Source organism: Rhinoderma darwinii, chromosome 1 (genome assembly GCF_050947455.1).
Source record: "Rhinoderma darwinii isolate aRhiDar2 chromosome 1, aRhiDar2.hap1, whole genome shotgun sequence".
Taxonomy (NCBI): Eukaryota; Metazoa; Chordata; class Amphibia; order Anura; family Rhinodermatidae; genus Rhinoderma; species Rhinoderma darwinii.
In genome coordinates, this window is record NC_134687.1 from 567,479,822 (window position 1) to 567,506,840 (window position 27,019).

At 40.4% G+C, this 27,019-nt stretch overlaps 1 protein-coding gene across 5 annotated transcripts in view; it reads right to left on the reverse strand.

Annotated features, from left to right (window-relative positions):
- MAST4 (microtubule associated serine/threonine kinase family member 4) overlaps window positions 1–27,019 on the reverse strand; it is a 554,832-nt gene that overhangs the window by 266,912 nt on the left and 260,901 nt on the right. Inside the window, exon 1 of one of the 5 annotated variants that reach the window (XM_075838930.1) lies at window positions 8,622–8,966. The exons of the other annotated variants lie outside the window; for them this stretch is intronic. Within the exon in view, the coding sequence (XP_075695045.1) occupies window positions 8,622–8,660 (39 nt within the window). The 5' untranslated portion in view covers window positions 8,661–8,966. Of the gene's footprint in view, window positions 1–8,621; window positions 8,967–27,019 lie in introns of those variants that run through there. 5 annotated transcript variants of the gene reach the window in all.

Here is a 27,019-nt window from a genome sequence, read left to right on the forward strand (position 1 = left end):
TTCAACATTTGTTGCTGTGATTGACAGTACCAGTCGCATATACAATATATACCAAATGCCTGATAAAGCCAACGTTAAAGCTGTTTCTGTCACCTCTTATCTTAAAGAAACCCCTCTGTGAAGTCAATAAATGTCAAGATAAGAGATGGTAATTATTCCATTTGTGTGTCATTTTCCCAAATGTAGAAAATTAAACTGTAGAAGAATGAGGAGGAAAATGCTCTAACCTGTAAATCGATTGGGATTAAGAGAGATTAAGAGCATACGTAAATACCAAAGAGAACCCTTGGAAGTTTGAATACAATATAGATCTCAAAAAAGTAGGCATCTAGAATTTCTGTATTAGAGGTCCAGGAACAATAAATATGGACAAGATGTCAGGGCACGTGTCAAAGCTTTTTTGGTAGCAAAATTTCTAAAGGACATTACCAAATTAGAGAAAAAAAGTGGGAAAAATACAATTGGGTCAATTGTGTTAGTTTCCCTGACCGCCTGATACATGTGAGGAAAATATTTTAAGATGTACATTGAAACAGACCACAAAAATGACTACAAAGTAAAATGTCACGTGGCCAGGTCCTCCAGCATCCATCAACTCTGGCTAATAGAGGGGCTTCCTGAGCAGGCAAACCCCCGCTATGATATTAATGTGCTCTGTCAATGGGGAAATGCCACTACATACTCTAACATTGTCCAATCAGTGCTGGCAATATGTGTCCTGACACACCCAATTGACAAGGGGAATAGTATCCATACATTTACCAGGAGGAATAACGGAGGATTGGCACAACGCAGAGTTCTAAGAAAAGATAATCCAGAATTTGTATTTTATATGACATACAGGTATTTACTAAAATAGACATGTCATGAAAGCGGACAGGTCCTATTGTAGATTGCATCTCTAACCAAATATTGTGGTCTATTGGATGTCCTGATTTTTCAACATAGAAATATATATATATATATACTTTAACTATTCTATTAGAAGTTTTCTTTAAGCACACAAATTTCTACAACCATTAGCAAGAGAGGCAAGGACCAGAAAATGAATCCTGCTAAAGCTATTACTTCATCCCATCCAGCTTTGTGAAGGAATGATAATTATATATCAAGTGAAGACGCCATATTAGTGGTGGAAGTTAATGGATTACTTAGTGTGGTAGAAGGAGAGGCATGATGAATCCTTCGGAGTATTCTTCACTTCATGTCATGTCCAATAAAGCGCAGGAGATAAGAAAGAAACATCCACTTCTAAAGCTGCAGCATGAGTGCTTACTGCCAGTCATTCCTCCTACAAACGTGGCGTTTTCCCTGCGCAAAAGGCACTTAACGGCTCTGTGTGGCCTCAGCATATAATGCGCGGCTGCGTGCTTTTTGCGCAGCCGCCATTATGACACTCCGCTTGGAAGTTTGCAAACAGAAAAGCACGTGGTGCTTTTCGGTTTTCATTCATCCTTTTGACAGCTGTTGCGCGAATCACGCTGTTCGCACGGAAGTGCTTCCGTGCGACATGCCTGGTTTTCACGCACCTATTGACTTCAATGGGTGTGTGATGCACGAAGAACGGACATGTCGTGACTTTTTTTCAGCGGACTCACGCTGAGTAAAAATCACGGACATGTCTGTACGTCCCCATAGACTAATATAGGTCCGTGCAACATGCATGAAAATCACGCGTATTGCACGGACTTATTTCCCGTTCGTCTGAATAAGGCCTAAGGCTAAGTTTACACATGCAGTCTTTGATGCAGTATTTGGCACAGTTTTTATAGCCAAGCCCAAGCGTGGATCCAAACGAATAAAAAAAAAAGTAGGAAGAAATTATACTTTTTTTATTTTATTTGCTCCTGTGTTGGTTTCAAAACCGAGTAGCAATTTACACCAAAAAGCCTGTATGGTGGCACCCTGAGTCCTTATGGCTCTGTACTACGGTGATGTGGGCACTCCTTTGTCACCCTATGGTGTACTGTGCTGTATTGAGGAGATATTCTACTCTAGAAACAACGCTTCTAGGGAAGAATACCTCCGTAATACCACCTCCAATAAAGAATGCCACCAGAAAAACCTCTGCATGCCTCCGTATGAGAAAAATCTGTTCATGCCTCTGTATAAAACGGTATGGTGATATATCATGGCCACATAGACCTCTACTGGAGCCAAATTTTAGCCTGGTTATACAGTACATATTTAAGCAATATTTTATATTCCCAAAGAAAGGCATCTGTTCTTTGCAACATATATGACATGCCCTACTGTGTAAGTAGTAATAATAATAATATATATATATACATATATACATACACATACAGTCATTTCCACTATTGCATTATTCTAATGAGAACACACAGGTCTTCGTAGCGGTGTACAAGAACAACCTCCCATCTTACAGGTTTAGAATACGGAAAACTAAGTATGAAAAACATCTAGAGTGCAATTTAGAAATCCATAATGCTTTACAATTACTTTACACTGAGCTTTCTGAAAAATGTTGCATGTGTGAAAAGTAGGACACCTGAAGTAAAACGATGTTAAATCTACGAGCTCGAACTGGCCACCAGTTAGAACAGACGTATGAAATGCTGCAAAGCGACCTCTACTAGAAGATTAATAACCACACACTAGACTCAGAGACTTCCCATATCCAAGTTCTATCTGGGGTTGAACGATACATAGATAGGGGGCAAGGGGAAAATGGACCATGGATAAGGGAGAGGGGAAATGGTTAGGGAAATCAATAAAATATAACCTTTGAGTTTGATTAAAATAAGTGCCCAAAGCCGGAATTTTCCCCATCCAATAAATTTCACCCTTTATGGACATGTGACCAAATAAATACAAATCTAAAAGTCTCCAACACCTATACATAAGATAACTTACTATAATCAGAATAATTATCACAGGTTTATACACAACCCAGAAATAACTATAGGCCAAAACGCTATGCAATGTAATTGGTTCGGGCGCTGTTGAATGATGTAATGTCGCACATTTTATGGATTTCCTCTTTCCCTTGCCCCTATCCCTGTCCAAAACGTATTGGCGGTGTACACGCATTGTGGTTATTACTATTATTTTAATGCGAGGATTGGAGAAACCTAAAACACTCAACCATTATCTCACATGGACATATTCAGTATATAACACACAGTAATTTTAACCCCTTAAAGACCCAGACAATTTTGGCCTTGAGGACCAGAACAATTTCTTTATTTTTCCTCTTTCCATCCTGGTGGTCATAACTTTTAGATTTTTTTGTTTGACCTACCTGTATGAGACATTGTTTATTGCGGGACGGGTTGTATATTATGTAGATGCTATTTCTTGGCACATTGACATTATCGTTTCATTTATACAAATTTTTACTTTGGCAAAAATACAGGAAAAAAAGCAGCACCGCTGCAGTTTTTTTTTTGTTTTTTTTGCAGCATGCATTGTTTTGTTGTGGCAATAAGAAATATGAGTATATTTAAGGTTTTTGGGACTTCTATTTAATAACGTTTGTTAGTTGTAAAATATTTGCATGGGTGCGTATTTTCTTACAGATTTTTTATTTTATTTTAAACAGTATTCTTGGTTAGAACACTGCACTCAGCTATCTGCGGCGCTCCCATAGAGAAGGAATGGAGCAGCAGTGCGCATGAGCGACCTGCCGCTCCGTTCAAACAGGGGGTACAGGACCCCATTCTCGTGACTGGTGGGGGTCCCAGCTGTCGGACACCCACCGATTAGCATGTTACCCACTATCCCACGTATAGGGGGTAACTTGTTCTAACTGGAATACCTGTGACTCGATCAAAGTGGGGCCCCCCTCACGCTTTCCCTTTGAATGCAGTGATCAGCTCTGATCGTGGCAATCAAGGGGTTAATGGCGGAGATCAGAGGTTTCTCTGATCTCCGCCGTTAGCCTGTTGTCCTGCTCCTGATCGGATGGGCACATTTGCTGTGCCCGTGCAATCAGCAGGACAAGCAAGCTCGTCATGACGCAGAGCGTCCCACTGTTCAAGTCAAGCATACACGTCATGCGTCGTCGAGCAGTTAAAGGGGTTCTCCATCTCAACAGCTCCCCTCGTTTATTTTATTTGCTTTTGTATATATTACAATATGTACTGTATACAGAGAGAAAAAAATTGCGCTGCTTCTTCTGAGAGACACTCAGGCAGACGCGGTCATGGCTGCCAGAGCATTTTTGTCTAAACCAGAATGGTCATATATTAAATTGCAGCCATATTGGTTCAGGTCAGCAGGACGGACTGCTTCGGTTAAAGCGGGTCGTATCCACCAGTTATCAAATCACATCTAAGTTATGAACTTAGATGTGATCGATAACAGCTAGATCAGATTCAGGTTTGAGCGCAAGATACAGCTTCTATTTATTCAGGATACATAGAAGTTGCATCTGAAAAAGTAAAAAAAAAAATTATAAAAAACAATTACAAAGTTGCTTAATACATTGTTTTAATACATTGTTTTATTTGAAAAAAAAAATGTGTTCAAAGGTTTACATAGCCTTAAAAAGCGGTTAGAAAGTGTGAGCAGAACAGGGACAGCAGGGACAAGCCTGTGTTCATTGATTTCTATGGAGCTCGTTTTTTTACTGCTTCTTCCTTACACCTACGTTCTATAGCTGCACTTAAAGACATTTTTAACACAGACTACATTACAAGTGTGAAACCTTCTACATCTACGCAGATTTCCAAACCAAACTTCAAATTCGTACAGAATCCTTTTACATAATAATCCATTTGTACATGCATTTCTATACATTTTCACAGGAATACTAGATACAGACTTACAAACAGCAAAAAACAAATGGAGGGTACATTTTGGAAAAACGGAATAGTAATATGGGTGATATTAAGCACATTTTACAGATAGACCCTGAGTCTCCTTGAGCACAATTTAACCCCCTGGGGTATATACATACATATTAATGCAGGATATATATTGCTGTATTCATATAGAATGTATAAAAGGTTTAATACTGCAAATAAAAAATAGAATACATTATTAAACGGAAGGTTTCTAATCATCGCCACCTGGTGGCTAACAGTGTTACTGAAAATATATTTGTATTACGTTTTCCAATCTCTAGTCCACTTTTTCATTGCACCATTATGTATCTTGCTTTTTGCTACTGCCCATAATTTGACCCCTGTCCTCACCATCAGAGCGGCATCAATGCCTCAATATCAGCACACAAACTTTAAATGATCTTACGGACACAAAACTGCTCTATTTCCACCCCCCCTCGATATGTCAACATTTTGTTGAGTTGAAATTGAAGATGTAAAACTATTAAACGAAGGCTAAAAATCGGAATTATCCAAGGTTTTATTATCCAGTATTTTTTAAGAAATATAAGTTTTTATTATTTGATATGGTGAATTCTAATCTTTACTTTAATAAATAGAGGGAAATTTACTAAGCTAAATGTGCTAGAATTCTGGTTCAATTTGAGCCCAAAAGCGGTCGTACATGCCTTGCGCCAGATATATATATATATATATATATATATATATATATATATATATACACATATGTATATATATATATATATATATATATATATATATATATATATATAGTTTTAAACACTTTTGTACCACACTAGACAATTTTGAAAAGTCTCTAGAAAGAAGGCATAGCTTAGAGTTAAAATGAGCCAAATTGTGTAAAAAATTTAGGTGCAAATATTGGTAAGCCAACCAAAAATAATTTATCACACAGCGTGCATCACTGTGAAAATTTGGCGCATCTTCTGCCTGCCTGTTCTAGTTTTAGGCTAGTAATAATACATCTCCCTTCTTGTGCTCAAAAGAATCAATGTTAACATTTCGCTCCTAAGCGCTGATCTCAGTGAACACACGTTTTACGCACTATTGTCCATATGGATGAGATACATATATGGTTTCCCATGAATGCATTCCACATATAAAAGGTCACATATATAATCCCTTAGGAGAATGATTAAGGCCTTACACACACCGCAGAGTCCCTACATTTCAGTGTTACGGACCCATAAGCACTCTGCGGGTGTACTGCCGTATGGTGCCTCCATGAGCCGTCATATGCTCCCCTAGAAGCGTTTCTAATCGAGAATACCCCCTCAAATACAGCATGTGATGGAGCATGCCACCATTTTCTTCCTTATGAATTCTTGAGGAAAAAACCCCAGTGTTCCTTCGTATGAATACTAAAACACGATGAGGGACAGAACGGGCCCACTGATCTCTATGGGCACTGCTTTACTCACCTGTATAAGATGGATCTGTTATACAGTTGTCAATGAGGCATAAATGCCAAAATTTTATGTTCACTTCTAGGAATATAAACCAATATGTTGGATTCCAAAAAGACTTTCAATGGAAATGATATATAAAAACAAATTATTTCCAATACTTTAACAAAGCCACAGGCATATGTAACGATAAAATTATAAAAAAATCTTGTATCACTATGGTTCTAGCGTGTTTACACACAGGCACCAATAACCCCAGAAGATAAGATGCCCGGATGACCCATATTTTCAGACTTTTTTTTATGGATCGATGGCGCATATTTGTAAAAAAAAAAATCAATGAAAAAATTGCCTCGGTGTCTCTTAACCCTCTATTGTCATCCCTATTAATATTATCATAATTGTTATTATGAATTTTTTTAATAATCGGAAGCAGCAGAGTGGAGGTGTTTTTTTTTTTGTTCTTAAAGCTATATACCATATTGAGGAAAAAGAAGATACCATTGAAAATTAAGTTGGGATAAGAAAAAAAGTAGTTTTCAAATGACTGTATACGTATATCACTTCTCCAAGTTGTTCATGCATGCCGTGAATTGCTTTGCGTGCAGCTACAGGACACGGTGAAGCTTTTCACACGCACAGAGCAGGCAGAGACTGATGTGAACCTAAACTGCTGGCCAAGTGTAAATATGCTGACAATCTATCTGGCTCGCCGGCGAATTCAGTCACTCCATGACATCACCCACTTGTGTAAAAGATTCGAGTGTTCTCTCGGGCAGACACATTGTTTCAGGGCCAACATCAAAACATTTCAGAAAATTGTTGTCACAACAGAATGAAAATTTCCCACTACATCGAAAATTCTAAATTCCACTGTTTTGTCTAACAAAGTGATATTGTTTCCCCCTCTCCTATTACAGGGAGCGCTGTACTGGTGCATCGTGCGACGGAGATAGAAGTGTTCTTTTTCGGAAGTGGGATACAATAGGAGACTGATGTACTGGAAGGAACATGCGTCCATTGTGTTGTGGAGGGCCATTCAAACTTTTAACCAGTTAATACATCTTTCACTTTGCTTAGCTGAAGGGAACAAGACAGTGGTCCCCAATCTTAGACTTCCCAGCTATTGCAAAACTGCAACCTCTAGCTGTCGGGGCATGCTGGGAGTTGTAGCTTTGCAACTAACACATCTATCTTTAGAGTTTAACAAAGGTTTAGGCGAAGACATATTTGGTTAGTACAGTATAAAAGATAAAAAGATTAACCCTTAAGTAAACGGTCTTGCCCAATCCGTCAATCCGCAGATTATAATAGGAGCCTAGATTAATAGATTATTCACTTACAGCGAATTTGAAACCTGGCAAATCAATTTGCACAATGCATTGCCATAGCTGGCGATTAGCAAACTGGATTTGGGAACTTGACTTGGAAAAAACTATTTGCTCATCTCGACTCATCGGGGCTAGATGAAGGCTTATTGGTCACACATGGACGCAGCTAGCAGGGGTTTGCGTGAAAATAAAGTCACAATACATTCTACGACCCCCCTATCCATAACGTAACGTCAATATTTGTTGTCATTTTTAGTCAATCCTGAAAAATCATTATAATATGAAACAAAGGGGGACATTTTTTTTTTAGAAAAACACTCATAAGTCGCCGGATACAACTAGGTGCGACTTGAATTACACGCATGAATGCTGCAGGGCATCACGTGTACAAGTAGCCTTCACCTTCAGAGTTTTCCTTAAGATATATAATAATCTGGATCTTCTTAGTTTCTTTAGCATCTACCGGTCTAGTTAAGACCCCCTGCTGCCACTGCAATGTTTTGCCTCCACTTTACAAGATAAAGGCATTACACTGAAGGGTCAGCGTTTCACGCTCTGTATAGCCCATTCACCCAATTCTTTACGTTGTCACCAATAGAGCAGCCTCCATAGCCTTCTTCTAATAAATGAACCGGTTTGTAAAGTCTTGTCTGAGCACTTGTATACATTTCCTTACTGCAGAGAAGAGTGAATGTCTGTGACTACCACACGTAACATACAGGAGAATCCATACGAGATCAGTAGGCAATAATTCACACCCTACGCTTATTACTTATGTCTACCAATACGTGAAGTTCAGCATTATTCTAGGAGAACAGTCAGCTGCCTATTCTATATATTGCATCTATATCTGTACAGTCTACATTAGAGGAGATGGAAAATACACAGGAATACATAGCCCACAGCACATTCACACAGTTCATTGCAATCCCTGAGCCTACGGGAGTACAAATTCCATCTCTCGTTCCGCCGGCTAGGAACACAGTGAATGGAAGAAGCCTGAACTTTGGAAGTCTGGGGACAGAAGACAATGCAGCGTCCCTGGCACCTACCTGGAGTCCTCTCCTTCTAAGGATACTGGATTCGTCCATTGCTCGGTCTTTAGGTCTCGCGCTGGAGCATAGCCATGCTGTAGAGTACAGTGTACCTTAGACTTCTCCACGCTAATTCACATCCTAGCAGCTGCTAAACACTTACATCACAGCTTATCTGATTGGAGAGGGGTTTGTCAGCTGACCAGGCTTTAGCTATTCACTCCAGCAACTTCAGAGATCATGAATGCATGCAGTAGCATAGAGCAAGTCAGCTCCGAGCACCTCGCACATTCATCCAGGCTTAGAGGAAATCCTGAGAGTATTGTTAGGTTCAGAACAATACTGCCAGCATCCTGTGCTGACAGCTAACTGCTACAGGTCAAGCAGTTTGTGGGGCTGCTAGAAGGTCAAAGCATCTGAGTAAATCAGCAATGACACCTCAGAGGAGAAGCCAGATGACGGAGGTGATGAGGAATTGTGGCACAGCTGGAACAGGGAAGCAGTGCAACCAAGTCTGGCTCATCTGCCTTGTGCCAGGGAAAACAAAACCCATCAGTCTCCTCCAATACACTCCACAGGCAATTCACCCAATCGCTGGAAGAAATGAAGATTATGCTGAGAAGGTGAAAGCAAAGTTCATTTAAAGCTGCACCCCGCTCATGACGATCCCTTCTACAAGAACATTAAAGGGAAATACTGATATTTTTAAATATTTTGAAGGTAGTAGATCATAGTATAAAGTTATTATTGAAAATGCTGTTTTACAAGCAGGAACAATATAAACAAACTGTAGGTTTGCAGGGATATTTTACAGTGAAGACAATCTGTGTACAGCACTGTGGAATAAGACGGTGCTATAGAAGAAACCGGAAATGCCATTTACAACTGTTGCAATGTGACAGGGATTCCATGCGAATAATAATAATATTATATTTGGAGACGACTCAACAATGTCTCCAAACCACATCAAGGAATTGCTTAAAAAAAACAATTACATAAAATACTATATTTCTGCCAGGGAAATGTAAAAGTCTCTGTGGCTGCTCCAATACTCATTGCAGTGAAGGGGGTCGACCTGCAGTACCAGACACAGCAGCGGGTACAGGTGTCACTATGATGGTACTGTAGCGAAGGAGGTCTGGCATTTCAGAAAGCTCTGCAGCCCCCTTGTACTGCCTATCGGTGGGCGTTCCAGGGGTAGGGTGTATAATCTCAGAAAACCTTTTCATGACTGCCGTAAAGTGTTATCTACAATCCACTGCCAGAGTGACAACATACCTCTCTCTGAAAGCCTTTATACAGAAACCAGAGGGGTAGATTAGCATCACTAAATGGGTATGCCTGAGCATGCACTAGAGGGCACCATAGTTTTTGGTCAGAGTAGGCCAGTGTAGATCATTTCATCATTCATTACGGTGATCTTGTGACCACATGATGCTCCCATAGTGGCTTCCACACAGTATAATGACCCCATAGTGGCTTCCACACAGTATAATGACCCCATAGCGACCCCACACAGTATAATGCCCCAATAGTGCCTCCCCACACTGTATAATGCACCTATAGTGCCTCCCCACACAGTATAAATGCCCCCATAGCTGCCCCCACACAGTTTAATGCCCCATAGTGACATCCACGCAGTATAATGTCCCCATAGCGGCCTTCAAACCGTATAATGCCCCCCATAGAGCCTCCCAACAAAGTATGATGCACCATCATGCCCCTCACACAGTATAATGCCCACATAGCTGCCCCCACACAATATAATGCCCCATAACTGCACCCACACCAATACCGTATAATGCCCCATAACTTCCCCATGCTGTATAATGCCCCATAGCTGCTACCACGCTGTATAATGCCTCCATACCTGCCCCAACTCCGTATAATGCCCTATAGCATCCCCCATACAGAATAATGCCCCTATATCTGCCCCACAAAGTATAATGGCCCTATAAATGCCCCTACACAGTATAATGTTCCTATAGATGCCCCCACACAGCATAATACCCCCATAGCTGACCTACACCCAGTATATTTGCCTTCAGAGCGCCTAATAGAAAATACTTCCATATCCCAGTTTCCACGATGAGTGGAGGAGATCGCTGTAGTCCTCCGGTCTGTAAAGTGTGTGCAGGGCCGCCATCAGGGGGGTATTAGGGGTACTGGTGTGAGGGGCCCGGCCAAACCTAATTGAAAGGGGGGCCCGGCAACTGCCGCGACTTGCCATTTTATGTGTTGCATAAAATCTGCAGTGTTCATGCCTAGTGTGTTCCTACCCTAAGGCCGGATTTACACGAGCGAGTGCTTTTTGCGCGCGCAAAAACGTGGCGTTTTGCGCATGCAAAAGGTCCATAACAGCTCCGTGTGGCAGCAGCGTATGATGCGCGGCTGCGTGATTTTCGCACAGCCGCCATTATTATGACACTCTGTTTGTATGTTTGTAGCACGTGGTGCTTTTCTGTTTTCATTCATAGTTTATACTGCTGCGGAAGTGCTGGGCGTGATTTTCACGCACCCATTGACTTCAATGGGTGCGTGATGCGCGAACAATGCACAAATATCTGACATGTCGTGAGTTTTACGCAGCGGACACACACTGCATGAAAATCACTGACAGTCCGCACGGCCCCATAGAGTAACATAGGTCCGTGCGAGGCGCGTGAAAATCACGCGCGTTGCACGGATGTATTACACGTTCATCTGAATAAGCCCTAACAATAAGGCCCAGTTCACAGAGTTTTTGGGCCTTGATATTGACTCGGACACTGCGTCAGAATCAGCACCAAACAACTTCCAAAACCGCCTCCCATTGATTTAATCTGAAATCAATGGGAGCCAGTCGCGGAAAAAAGAAAAAGCAGCACGTCCTTTCTTGCTGCGGTTCTGCCTCTGACCTCCCATCTAAATCAATGGGGGGCAGAAAATGCATTTTTCGCTGCGTTTTTTGTCTGCTGTCCTCAATCGCCGCGGGCAAAAAACGCGGCAAGATAGTGTGGGCAGGTCAAAATCTGCCTCAAAATTCGGTGCGCGGTTCCAGGCGGTCGCCGGTGCGCATGCGCGGGAGTTTTCGGGTGCGCGCGATCGGTCGCACGGGCGGCGGTGTTTGACGGCCCCCATTACGACCCCCATGCTACCCAGGGCCATCAGGGGGGGTATTAGGGGTACTGATGTGAGAGGCCCGGCCAAACCTAATTGAAAGGGGGGCCCGCAGCTCATGACATTCTTTTGGTGAAAAAAACAGGCCCCTGTTTTTTTTCTACCAAAGGCAAGTCGCGGCATTTTGCCGGGCCCCCCTTTCAATTAGGTTTGGCCGGGCCTCTCACATCAGTACCCCTAATACCCCCCTGATGGCGGCCCTGGGTACCATGATATAGTGCTGGACGGAGTACCGTTAACAGGCGGTGCCACGGTAGGGGGGCCCAGAAAATTTAGCTGTAGGGGGCCCTGAAATTCCTGATGGAGGCCCTGAGTGTGTGGCTCGAGGCAGACAGGCGCGATGACGTCACTGTATCATGCCTGTCTGTGCCAAGCCGCTCACAGCCAGCTTTGCGTAGTGAAAGGTGAAGAATATATATATATATATATATATATATATATATATATATATATATATATATATATATATATGTGGAGAGAGAGATCTATATAGAAACTGGAAAGTAATAGAAAGTTCTAGAAAGCGAGACCCAAAGGAGGGAATTTATTAAGACTGAGATTTCACACACTAGTCTTAATAGGAAACAAGCTGAAGTAACATGCAACAAATTTGTTAAAAGCGCACGCCTCTTAAAAAATGTGTTGCATCTCTGGCTGTTAGTGTGCCAAGAGTTGGAGTAGATTTCCGCTATACAGTATGCCAATTTCTGGCGTATATTATAGTGAATGTGTCAGGCCATGGATGGCTCTGCCTCTTCTGTAAAAGCTCTGTTTTTTAAGTGTTGAGAGAATTTTTTACACTTTTGAGCCATTTGTGACGTTTTTTTTTTTACACCAGAAAACTGGTGCAGAAAAGTTAATAAATTCCCCCCATAGTGCTTGAAACACAGGCACTGCCTGTTTATTGTGAATTTGTAGTTCAGGCACATGAACTGCTTCTGCTTGGGACACTTGTCTTTGTTTTTTATTGCAAGTGTAACAAAAACCAAAAGTACAAACGTGAAAAAAACAAAACAAATAAGGCATCCGTCACCCATAGGATATTATGCCATTCGTTCAACATTTAAATTATGAAAAGCTATTGAAAGGCTCATAACGTATATGTTTATGTTTAACGGATGACTGTTACATACTGTGGGATGTCACCCATATTATTTGTGTGGTATACAATTTGTGCGGGATCTATTGTATGGAGTAGCGTAGTCTACTATGATATTATATACGTTAAAATAAAAAGTATACACTGTATACCAGTCCAATAGTGTCCAAAAGGACACCCCTTTGGCCACCGTTCGGTTAATGGAGTTCAATGGAAACGTTTAGCGTGTAACATACAATCCCCCATCAGTTAAATTATGATGACTGGTTAGTACTCCATGTGGATGGGTCCTGCCTTATAGTTACATCATCTGTAAGATTGTAATTATGGAAACAAACTCCTTGGGGGGAATTTATTAACACTGGCGCTTCATACGCACCCTGCATCTATGAGCATATCAATGTATATGGTGCACTAACAACCAATACCCACAGGGCTTGGGGTGGTAGAATGAGCCCTGTAGTCATCTGTGAAAGTGATTAGAATATGTTTACAAGATGACATTTTGCATGGACTACATCTTGTATTGTAGGCGTCCATTTTGGATCATTGGAATCCATCTTTTGGCCTGAAGGAGCCATCTTGAGATTAATAAATAAAAAGTAATATATTAATCCAAGTCAGAATTTGCCTTGAAACAATACTATGTTGAATGATTTTATTATTCTTGTAAGGAGCAGATCAATCATCCTTGGGAGAATAACATTGTTTACCATAAGGCAGGGGGTGAGCCTTGAAGAAGGGCTTTGTTTAAATGATTTAATGTTGTACCATCTTATCTGCAGTCTCCATTCTCTAGTGAGATCAGAAGTAGAGACACATTAACTTGTAGGGACCTTGGAGAGTGAAGAATCATTATAATGCATTGAAATAATCTCATTGGCTGAATCAGAGTCATTATCATATTGTAGATGATTGGCTGAAATCAAAGCCGACACCTTTTCTGTCATCATACATATATACTTGTTTGGATCAATAAAGATCAGAGAAGGATTTTGAGCATACAAGCATGGTCTCTTGTGTCATCTTTTCTCTCAGAGATACACTACCGTTCAAAAGTTTGGGGTCACCTAGACAATTTTGTGTTTTCCATGAAAACTCACACTTATATTTATCAAATGAGTTGCAAAATGACTAGAAAATATAGTCAAGACATTGACAAGGTTAGAAATAATGATTTATATTTGAAATAATAATTTTCTCCTTCAAACTTTGCTTTCGTCAAAGAATGCTCCATTTGCAGCAATTACAGCATTGCAGTCCTTTGGTATTCTAGCTGTTAATTTGCTGAGGTAATCGGGAGAAATTTCACCCCATGCTTCCAGAAGGCCCTCCCACAAGTTGGATTGGCTTGATGGGCACTTCTTGTGTACCATACGGTCAAGCTGCTCCCACAACAGCTCTATGGGGTTGAGATCTGGTGACTGCGCTGTCCACTCCATTACAGATAGAATACCAGCTGCCTGCTTCTTCCCTAAATAGTTCTTGCATAATTTGGAGGTGTGCTTTGGGTCATTGTCCTGTTGTAGGATGAAATTGGCTCCAATCAAGCGCTATCCACAGGGTATGGCATGGCGTTGCAAAATGGAGTGATAGCCTTCCTTATTCAAAATCCCTTTTACCTTGTACATATCTCCCACTTTACCAGCACCAAAGCAACCCCAGACCATCACATTACCTCCACCATGCTTGACAGATGGCGTCAGGCACTCTTCCAGCATCTTTTCAGTTGTTCTGTGTCTCACAAATGTTCTTCTGTGTGATCCAAACACCTCAAACTTCGATTCGTCTGTCCATAACACTTTTTTCCAATCTTCCTCTGTCCAATGTCTGTGTGCTTTTGCACATATTAATCTTTTCCTTTTATTAGCCAGTCTCAGATATTGCTTTTTCTTTGCCACTCTGCCCTGAAGGCCAGCATCCCGGAGTCGCCCCTTCACTGTAGACGTTGACACTGGCGTTTTGCGGGTACTATTTAATGAAGCTGCCAGTTGAGGACCTGTGAGGCGTCTATTTCTCAAACTAGAGACTCTAATGTACTTGTCTTGTTGCTCAGTTGTGCAGCGGGGCCTCCCACTTCTCTTTCTACTCTGGTTAGAGCCTGTTTGTGCAGTCCTCTGAAGGGAGTAGGAAATCTTCAGTTTCTTGGCAATTTCTCGCATGGAATAGCCTTAATTTCTAAGAACAATAATAGTCTGTCGAGTTTCACATGAAAGCTCTCTTTTTCTAGCCATTTTGAGAGTTTAATCGAACCCACAAATGTAATGCTCCAGATTCTCAACTAGCTCAAAAGGAAGGTCAGTTTTATAGCTCCTCTAAACAGCAAAACTGTTTACAGCGGTGCGAACATAATTGCACAAGGGTTTACAAGTGTTTTCTAATCATCCATTAGCCTTCTAACACAGTTAGCAAACACAATGTACCATTAGAACACTGGAGTGATGGTTGCTGGAAATGGGCCTCTATACACCTATGTAGATATTGAATTAAAAATCAGACGTTTGCAGCTAGAATAGTCATTTAGCACATTAACAATGTATAGAGTATATTTCTGATTTAATGTTATCTTCATTGAAAAAAAACGGTGCTTTTATTTCAAAAATAAGGAAATTTCTAAGTAACCCTAAACTTTTGAACAGTAGTGTATATATATCGATCACCTATGATTTGGAAACTGGATAAATCACTGGAGGGCAAGTATCGGTTGACATACCCATTACAAATTTCAGTCCAATATATTTTGGCCCATGATTGCGTGAACAGTTTTTGGTGCCAAAACCCGGGAGATTGTCGCTGGAGGCCTCGCAGTATTGCATCAGTGAATATTGAAAACTGGCCAGTACGTAAGAAGCTTATTCTTACAAATATTGTTCATTCACTCATTCATTGCCAAGGTCGGAATTAGACGTCACATCTCCTGAGACATAGTATTTATCCAGAAGGTATGTTGAAAGCTTTTAGTGTGATGAATGATTGCAGATACGTACATTATCTTGAGTTGTTGTACAGACTATATTTTGGCCCATGATTGCGTTATCATCAGAGGTAGATGGAGAACACTTTTTTTTATCAGCCAGGTGGTAAGGCAGATAGGGGAATGTGGTATTGATTACTACATGGCAGTTATAGGAGAAGTCTACACGGTTGTCTTGCTGAAACAGTAGAATTGTTCCTTCATCATGAGTGCCATTATTGAATTGTGACTTTGAGAAGAACATCTGGTGGCTGAATAGAAGACTGTAGGAAGTAAACACATATAAAACTTTTTTTTTTACAAAATAAAAATATATTGATCTGGACAAGGGGGATGCAGCTGCAGTTTCTATGTCCCTCACTGAAACATCATAATGGGGAGGTGGTCAGACTGAAAGGGGGAAATCGGACTTGTCTAGAGTGCACAGCAGCGACAGCATGGACAACCATGAAACTCTTTGTAGAAATGCATGTGTATTTAAAAACACATGCGTTTTTCTTTCCAGCATTCAAAAAAAGGCAGCAAAAACACACACTGTGAACCCAGACTATTATTAAAACCACTGACAAGCAAAGTAAATAACATTGATTATCTTCTTACAGCATTGTCTGTCAAGGGGTGGGATATATTAGAAGTCAGAAACCGCCAACAGGATCACGGGCGCCCAAGGATCATTGATGTGTATGGGGAGAGAAAGCTAGTCTGTCTGATTCGATCACACAGAAGGGCTACTGTAGCACAAATTGCTAAAAACTTACTGCTGGCTATGATAGAAAGATGTCAGAACAAACAGTGCATTGCAGCTTGCTGCACATGTAGCTGCGTAGCCGCAAATCAGTCCGTGTGTCTTTTATGTTATATAATGTGGATGGCTAGACTCGTGTGCATCACTTTCCTGGGGAAGAGATGGCACCAGGTTACACTATGGGAAGACGACAAGCCAACGGAGGCAGTGTGATGCGATGGGCAATGTTAGGTCCTGGCATTCATGTGAATGTTACTTTGAGACGTATCACCTACCTAAACATTGTTGCATACCAGTTACACCTCTACATGGATACGGTATTCACTAATGGCGTGGCCCCTTTTCAGCAGGGCGCCACACAATACTTAGATTGTCCCTCAATGTCAAACCCATCTGTCCTGATGACTATTTACAGGGACGGCCTTAGGGGTGCACAACCTGTGCGAGTGCACAGGACGCTGCACCTTCCCAACATGTAGGGGGTGCCACTGGGCTCTGCTTCTGCTCTTAGTTATACACGGGGTAAACAAGAGCCGAGGAGCAAGAGCAGAGGAGGATGCTCCACCTACAGCCCACCCTGCAAGAAACCTGTGAGCCTATCAGCAAGGAGAGATGGTACGTGTCTATGTGTATATATGTGTCTCTGTAATTGTATATGTATATGTTTCAGTATGTGTGTGTCTCTCTATATATGTGTTTGCATGTGTTTGTCTCTTTGTAAGTGTGTTCAATATTAAAGTAGAACAGATAAAATGAAGATATCTGTGCTGCACCCTTATATACTCTACTGCCCCTTATATAATTTATAAACTCTGCTGCCCCCTTATATACTCTGCTGCCCCTTAACCTCTTCCCGCGCTGTGCCGCAGCTGTACGCCCTGAAGAGGGTTTGCTTTCCGCACCAGGACGGACAATTGCGGAGCGGTTCCCGGCGCACACTGTCTTAACGGACAGTGTCCGGGAACCGGGAGGTCAGCTGCCCCCAACAGGTGACACTCCAGTCTTGCCAGTCAGCGGACCATCGCCGCTGATTTTGGCAATTAACCCCATAAATGCGGCGACCGATTGGGATCGCCGCATTTAAGGGGTTTGAGGAACATCGGCAGCCCCCACTAAGTGATTGTGGGGGCTGCCGATGCTTGTCGTGGCAATCGGAGGCCAAACAATGGCCTCCGAGTTGCCATGTATGGAAGCCTCGGAGGAGCAGCCTCCGACCGGTCCTCCTAGGCTTCCTGTCAGTGTGACTGTGACGTCACAATGACAGTTAGAATACATTACACTACATAGGTAGTGTAATGTACTCTAGCAGCAATCAAAGCTGCAAGTCTAAATGTCCCCAAGTGGGACAAGTAAAATCAAGTAAAAAAAGGTAACAAAAATGTTTTAAAAAAAAGTGCAAAAATAAAAGTTAAGTTATATAAACAAAAAATTCAATTATTCCTATAAGACGACTTTCATTATAGGAAAAAAATGAACACGTTAAAAAAAAGTACACATATCTGGTATCACCGCGTTCGTAACGCCCCCAACTATAAAACTATAATGTCATTTTTCCCGCACGATGAACACCCCAAACAAAATCAATAAAAAACTACACCAGAATCGCTATTTTTTGGTCACCACCCCTCCCAAAATAGAGAATAAAAAGTGATCAAAAAGTCGCATGCACCCGAAAATAGTACCGATAAAAACTACAACCCGTCCCGCAAAAAACAAGCCCTTACACAGTTTTTTTTAACTAAAAAATAAAATAAAGTTATGGCTCTCAGAATATGGTGACACAGAAAATAAATTTTATAAAAAAGTGATTTTATTGCGCAAACGCTGCAAAACAAAGAAACCTATATACATATGGTATCACCGTAATCGTATAGACCTGCAAATAAAGTAAAATTGTCATTTATAGCGCACAGTGAACGCCGCAAAAAAATAAACTAGAACACATTGACAGAATTGCTTGTTTTTGGTCACCCGGCTTGCAAAAAAATTGAATAAAAAGTGACCAAAAAAAAAAAATCACATATAACCAAAAATGGTACCAATGAAAACTACAGATTGTTCCGCAACAAATAAGCCTTCACACGGCTCCGGTGGTAAAAAAATAAAGACGTTCTGGCTCTCAGAATATGGTGATGCAAAATGTGCAGTGTGTTTCAAAAGCGGATAAGATCGGGCGCCATTTATCAGTGCGACACCGGCCACATATCTATGAATTATTATTTATTTACCGCATTATTATACACTCTTATTATGCCCTGATGTTCTCTGCACAGATTACATAGGCCCCCATATTATAAACTGAAACACCAGTAAAACCCCAAACAGAACTATTACTAAGCAAAATCTGCACTCCAAAAGCAAAATGGCGCTCCCTCCCTTCTGAGCCCTGCAGCGTAGCCCAAATAGCAGTTAGCACCCACATATATGGTATCGCCATAACCGGGAGAACCCGCTTAACGTTTTATGAGGTATTTGTCTTCAGTGGCACAAACTGGGCACAACATATTATGCACTAAATTGGTATATCAGTGGAAAATTGCAATATTCACTTTTAACTATCCGCTGTGCATTAATCCCTTTGCGCACTATGCATTAATTGCACGTCATGGTGCGGGGGTTGATGTATGGAGCGGGCTCACGTCCGGAGTTCGCTCCATACGCTGCGGGTGTCAGCTGTGTATTACAGCTGACACCCAGATCTAACGGACAGGAACAGTGATCGTGCTGTTACAGAAGCCTGTAAAAATAACGATATACTGCACTACATTAGTACTGCAGTATAGTGTACCAGCGATCCAATGATCGCTGGTTCAAGTCTCCTAAGGGGACTAATAAAATGTGTAGAAGAATTAAAGTTTTTAGTAGTGAGAAAAAAAATGTTTTGAAGTTAAAAAAAACAAACCCTTTTCCTATTTTTCTTCTAAAGTAATGTAAAAAAATAAACAAAATTGGTATCACTACGTCCGTAAAAGGCCGAACTATAACAATATACCATTATATAACTCGCACAGTGAACACCGTAAAAAACTTAAATAATTGAAACCGCCAAAATTGCTTTTTTTTTTGTCACCTTAGGTCCCAAAAAAAATTTAATACAACTTTTTGATCACTTTTTATGTACCAAAAAAATTTGATTTTTCTTTGGAAAAGTAGTATAATATTAAAAAAAAAACAATATAAATTTGGTATCACCGTAATTGTATTGAGCCGCAGAATAAAGTAAAGTTTTCATTTTTACCGCACGGCGATAGCTGTGAAAACTAAACCCCCAAAAAATTGAATCAAATTTTTTTCCAATTTCAGCCCGCAAAGAATTTTTTTTCTGTTTCCCAATACATTATATGGTACCTTAAATGGTGTCAATAAAAAACTACAGCTCCTCCCACAAGAAATAAGCCCTCACACCACTCTACTGATGGAAAAATAAAAAGTTATGGCTCTTGGAAGGCGGAGAGTGAAAGACGAAAATAAGAAAGCAAAAAATTGATCAGTCCTGAAAGGGTTAATTCATGTCTAATGAAAATTTTGGGGTATTTCCGTACTCGGGAACAATTGCTTTACAAAAATTGTTTTTTTTGTCTCCTTTGTCCCTTGTGAAAATGAGAAAATTCAACAAATTAGTGGAAAAAATTGTGATATTAATTTTCACGGCCGAATTCTAATAAATTCTGCAAAAAACTTGTGCGGTCTAAATGCTAACTATACCCCTAGAAAATTCCTTGAGAGGTGTAGTGTCCAAAATTGGGTCACATTTGGGGTGTTTCCACTGTTTTGGTCCCTCCTGGGCGCTGCAAATGCGGCATGGCACCGAAAACCATTCCAGCAAAATCTGTGCTCCAAAATCCAAATGGCAATCCTTCCCTTCTGAGCCCTGCTGTGGGTCCAATCAGCAGTTTATTACCACATGTGGGGTATTGCCGTAATCGGGAGACATTGCTTTACAAATGTTGGGGTGCATTTTCTTCGATATTTCTTGTAAAATGTCTGTTTTTTCAGAAAAAAATTATATTTTCATTTTTACAGACTAATTCCAATATATTTAGTGGAAAAACCTGTGTAGTCAAAGTGCTAACTATACCCTTAGATAAATTCCTTGAGAGGTGTGGTTTCCAAAAAAGGGCTAACTTTTGGGGTGTTTTCTCTGTTTTGGCACCATAAGATCTCTTCAAACCTGACAAGGTGCCTAAAATATATTCTAAAAAAAAAAGGAGGCCCAAAATCCACTAGGTGCTTCTTTGCTTCTGACGCCGGTGTTTCAGTCCATTAGCGCACTAGGGCCACATGTGGGCTATTTCTAAAAACTGCAGAATCTGGGCGATAAAATATTGAGTTGCATTTCTCTGGTAAAACCTTCTGTGTTACAAAACAAAATTTATTACAAATGAATTTCGGCAAAAAAAAAATTACATTTGTCAATTTCACCTCTACTTTGCTTTAATTCCTGTGAAACGCCTAAAGGGTTAAAATACTTTGTGAATGCTGATTCGAATAACTTGAGGGGTGCAGTTTTCAAAATGGGGTGATTTATGGGGATTTTCTAATATATAAGGCCCTCAAAGCCACTTCAGAACTGAACTGGTCCCTGAAAAAATTGCCTTTTGAAATTTTCTTTAAAATATGAGAAATTGCTGCTAAAGTTCTAAGCCTTGTAACGTCCTAGAAAAATAAAAGTACATTCAAAAAACGATGCAAACATAAAGTAGACATATGGGAAATGTTAATTAGTAACTATTTTGTGCGGTATTACTATCTGTTTTACAAGCAGATTTGTTTAAATTTAGAAAAATTCAAATTTTTGCAAATTTTCTCTAAATTTTGGTGTTTTTCTGAAATTAATACCAAATTTATTGACCACATTTTTTCACTAACAAAGTACAACATGTCACGAGAAAAAAATCACAGAATAGCTTGGATAGGTAAAAGCATTCCGAAGTTATTACTACATAAAGTAACACATGTCAGATTTGAAAAAATCGGCGGTGTCCTGAAGGCCAAAACAGGCTGGGTCCTGAAGGTGTTAATGGAAACACCCATATATGGCGATCTATAAAACTTTAACCAATTCATGGCAATTAATGGAAAATCTTTTTAAAGTATCTCCAGTTTGGTGGTGCATTACATGACATATATACATATATGTTTGTGTGTGTGAAAATATGTACCTGTGTGGGTATAGTTATCAGAGTGTGTTAATTGTGGTGTTACAAAGGACTTCAGGTAACATCTAGTACATTATCTGTATTTAGAGAGTTAATACTGTGTGTTATCTGTGGTGTTATATAGGACTGCAGGTAACATTACTACATTATCTGTACTGAGAGTTATCACTGTGTTATCTGTGGAGTTACATAGGACTGCATGTGAAATCCACAAAATTTTCTGTACGGTATATATATGTGCCTGTGTGGGTATTTATGGGTCTGAATGTGAATGTGTCTTTGTGCTTGTATATATGTGCCTTTTATGTATTTGTGTGTGTGTGTGTGTGTGTGTGTGTGTATGTATGTGTGTGTGTGTGTGTGTGTATGTGTATGTGTATGTGTATGTATGTGTGTGTATGTATGTGTCTGTGTATGTGTGTGTGTATGTGTGTTATATATATATATATATATATATATATATATATATATATATATATATATTCCAGAATTTGTGTATATATATTTGCCGGCTTGTCTAAATATCTGCCTTTATATATGTACAGTATATATGTTCCAGTCTGTGCGTGTCCATACACATTTTTGGTTTGTGGAGGGCAGCAATAGAGAGTTTCGCACAGGGCACCATCCAACTTAAGGCAGGCCCTGACTATTTATATAATGTCTTTCCAGAATGGCAATCAAATCAGTTTACAGCATGTTTGTAGTGATTGTAAGGACCTTATTTTGCATTACACAACAATTTATAGTGGGCTGTGGGTCCATAATAATTTGACCCGTTCTATTAGATGGCAACTAAAACACAAAATGTAGACATTATTGACATATACTAAATTTCACTTGCAATTAGCGGCTATTTTTATTTTTTTAGTGTGTTCCAACACTATTGTTATGTAATGACATACTATGTCGTGGATTGTGCATTCTTAGATTGTGATCCTATCATATTCCTTTGCTCCCCATCCACCCTTGTTTGATATGTTTTCTGAACAACTATTGTAAGCACTTTAAGTTGATCTGTCATGTCTCCTATTCAGAGGAGATATTGAGCTCAAGGATATTTAGTTTTATGCTTTGATTCAGAATTTCTATATAAAAAGCTGTGCAATTCCTGCCAGTATTCCCCCGCCCCATAAGTTTGGATACAGGTAAAGCGGTCAATCACTCTGCGTGGGTGGGGGAAGCGGGACTCAGGCTTTCCCTATGACTCCTGCCAGGAAATACACAGCTTGTTACGCGAAGAAACTCAATCAAATCTTAGAAAAAATTCCCCAAGCTCAGTTTCCCCCACAATCCCACCCTGCCCTCAGATAAACTGTAGTAACATAAGAGACCTGACCAATGTATTAATATAATGGACTCATGTTCATATAAATTACTACTAACAAAGAGAAAAGGGCATAGAAAAGTATACTAGTTTCTGATGTAAAATCAGAAATTTATGGAGGTAAAGTATGTACCCATGGAATTCTATAGTGGCCTTATTAAAAGATCTTGTCTCACCAAAACAACCCCGGGCCTATCCGTTTAGAACCCCCCCTATTTGTGCCAGAATATAAAGCCACAATATAAAACCAACCCGCTCCGGAGGACCCGATGCATTACACGGACAGCCACTCATTTGAATGGTCGACATGTAATGCTACATTTCTCATGCAGCAAAATGCGTTGCTGGCCGTGTCTTCCCCCAGCGAAAGCAATTGATCATCGCGGCTGATTATTTTTGAAAATGGGTTATCTTTATGAGACAACCCCTCTAAGGAGGTGTACTACACAAATTCGTTATACAGTCATCTGCATGAGTACTTAGAGCATGGACATAGCAGCTGCTACGGGCCAGATACGATGCAGGTATATACTTTCTTTTTGTGGGGAAAAACAAGATAATGGCTTTCTGTTGTGGCGTGGTCAACAAGGCGAGGGGTCTATCCCTGACTTTGCTATGGGGACCTATGAATTTTAGTTATGCCTACTGAATAAGTAGTTATGCATTGCTTTTAGAAATGGTCTAGAAGATGGTATATCACACATATTCAACGTATGTAGGAATATAGTATCCGAACAGCATAGCATGGCACTTCTGCTGTCAAAGGGCCCTGTCTCCTCTATTGTACCTTTAATATCTGAATCTCCCATGCTGTGCCCGCTTGCCCTTGGCATGTACTTTTTATTTTATTTTTCTCAGTATTCTTAAGTCATGCATTGCTTCTTAGAAGTGTTCACATTTCCAGGTCTTGAATTACAGCAAAGTTAATTCTTACATTGTGCTTTTAAGTAGCTCCTGCAGGGGAACCGCACTGTCTTTAGATTGGAAATGACCTTTGTTTTTTGACTATGTGTATTGGTTTAATAAAAAAAAGAAAAATCCAAAACAGAAAGCATAGGCTGGGAGATAACTTAATCTGTATTGTAGCCAATGAGAAGCCAAGTATCATTTCAATCACATGCAATTTCACAGTCTGTCTCCGCTTGTTCTCAGTGCTCATTCTCATCTTATTGCAATTCAGTGTGACCATGGAATGAATTTTAAGTATTCTCCCTCTCCTTGCCCATAAGCTTTTCATCCATAAACAAAATGAAATAATAACTTGTTAATCAAAGGAATGAAAGCGTACATAGCATGGGGAGGGAGCAGGTGTCAGATACACCCTTAGGGACCTTGCGTGTGCCCTGCAACTATCTGAAGTACATGCCAGATCCCTTTCACTTAATGCTGAAAAATACACAGTTTATCTTTAAATGTTATACACACTTATACAATGTTTCCATAGCAAAGTGCATACGTCCATTCTACGAGATCACCTTTCTAGGACTTTGTGTCTGTACTTTCTAGTCCATCAAGAAGAAATTACTATATAATCTAGAAGTAAAGCATCTGGAAAATGTGCAGTACACGGGTCACCTCCCCAGAGGGGTTTTATTCGCAGCCACTGACATATGTCCTTATAATGGTCAAGTGAACACAATTCATTGCTACAATTTGGTTGGAAGGTGTTATTTAACAGGGAAGGTTTTCTGGAGCTAGGAATTATATGAAACTGGTGTATGTGTAAGTTACATATACGTGCTGGAATATTTAAAAGTACTTTACGCTGTAACTTATAACATAAAATAGATCAAATACATAGAATGTGCTTTTGTTAAAAATCATTAAAGAATTATTTGGACATTGACAAAAGTTTTCGCATTTTAGCGGTTTACCAAAACATATTGAATATACAGTTATATAATCAATATGGGCTTAACGTTCAGACTCTGCGCTTTATTTGAGGGTATTCACATCCTAATTTGAGGAAGGGTTTAGGAATTACTGCTCTTTAATATGTAGCTGCCTCTTTTTCAAGGGACCAAAAGATAATTGGACAATTATCTCAAAAGCTATTTAATGGGCGGCATGGGCTATTCCCTCATTAATCCATCATCAATTAAGCAGGTAAAAGGTCTGGAGTTGATTCCAGGTGTGGTCTTTGCATTTGGAAGCTGTTGCTGTGAACCCAAAACATGAGGTCAAAGGAGCTCTCAATGCAAGTGAAACAGACCATCGTTACGCTGAAAAAAATGAAGAAATCTATTAGAAAGAAGCACAAATGTTAGGAGTGGCCAAATCAACAGTTTGCTACATTCTTGGAAAAATAAAAAAAATAGAGCGCACTGGTGATCTCATGAACTCCAAAAGGCCTGGACGTCTATGGAAGACAACAGTGGTGGAATTATTTCCATGGTAAAGAAAAACCCCTTCATAACATCTACCAAGTGAAGAACACTCTCCTGGAAGTAGGTGTATCAGTATCTAAGTCTACCATAAAGAGAAGACTTCATGAGAGCAAATACAGAGGGTTCACCACAAGGTGCAAACCATTAATCAGCCTCCAAAATAGAAAGGCCAGATTAGACTTTGCCAAACAACATGAAAAGAAGCCAGCCCAGTTCTGGAACAGCATTCTATGGACAGATGGAACAAAGCTCAACCTGTACCAGAATGATGGGAGGAAGAAAATATGGAGAAGGCTTGGAACGGCTCATGATCCAAAGCACGCCACATCCTCTGTAAAACATGGTGGAGGCAGTGTGATGGCATGGGCATGCATGGCTGCCAAAGGCACTGGGTCACTAGTGTTTATTGATGATGTGACTAAAGACAGAAGCAGCCGGATGAATTCTGAAGTGTTCAGGGATATACTTTCTGCTCAGATTCAACCAAATGCAGCAAGGTGGATTAGACGTTGCTTCACAGTACAGGTGGACAATGACCAAAAACATACTGTGAAAGTCAATCTCCAGATCTCAACCTGATCGAGTATGCATTTCACTTGCTTAAAGGGAATGTGTCGCAAATTAAACCTTTTTTTTTTTTTTTTAAGTGTCGTTACTTATTTCAATTATATTTTTTACGTTTTTTGCTGTATTTTTTTATTTTTTCAGGATGGTGGAAAGTATTAAAAATTAAATAATAATTTGACATGTTTTCCAATGTTGGCCACCAGGGGGAGCACTTCCTAGAATTACAGCAAGGTGAATAAGGCAAAGCAACCTGACTCACAGCTGCTGTAAATGTGGGAGGGAACCTCACCCCCCCCCCCTCCCACAAGCCAGGAAAAGGTGTCTTCAAATTGCTAAGCAGTGTCCGGCAGCCATAAGGGTGTGATTCTGCAGCTGGAAGAAGTTATAGGACACATCAAAAGGCTGAGGCTGGGTTCACACGACCTATTTTCAGAAGTAAACGAGGCGTATTAGGGTATGTTCACACGGCGGGGGTCCGTAACGGCTGAAATTACGGGGATGTTTCAGCCTGAAAACATCCCCGTAATTTCAGCCGTACCGGCATGTGCAGGCGCTTGAACGCCGCGTCAATTACGGCCGTAATTAGCGCTGCTATTCATTGGAGTCAATGAATAGCGGCTCCAATTACGGCCAAAGAAGTGACAGGTCACTTCTTCTACGCGGGCGTCTATTTACGCGCCGTCATTTGACAGCGGCGCGTAAATATACGCCTCGTGTGAACAGACAAACGTCTGCCCATTGCTTTCAATGGGCAGATGTTTGTCAGCGCTATTGAGGCGCTATTTTCAGACGTAATTCGGGGCAAAAACGCCCGAATTACGTCCGTAAATAGGCCGTGTGAACATACCCTAATGCCTCGTTTTACGTCTGAAAATAGGTCTACAATACGTCGGCAAACATCTGCCCATTCATTTGAATGGGTTTGCCGACGTACTGTGCAGACGACCTGTAATTTACGCGTCGTTGTTTGACAGCTGTCAAACGACGACGCGTAAAAAT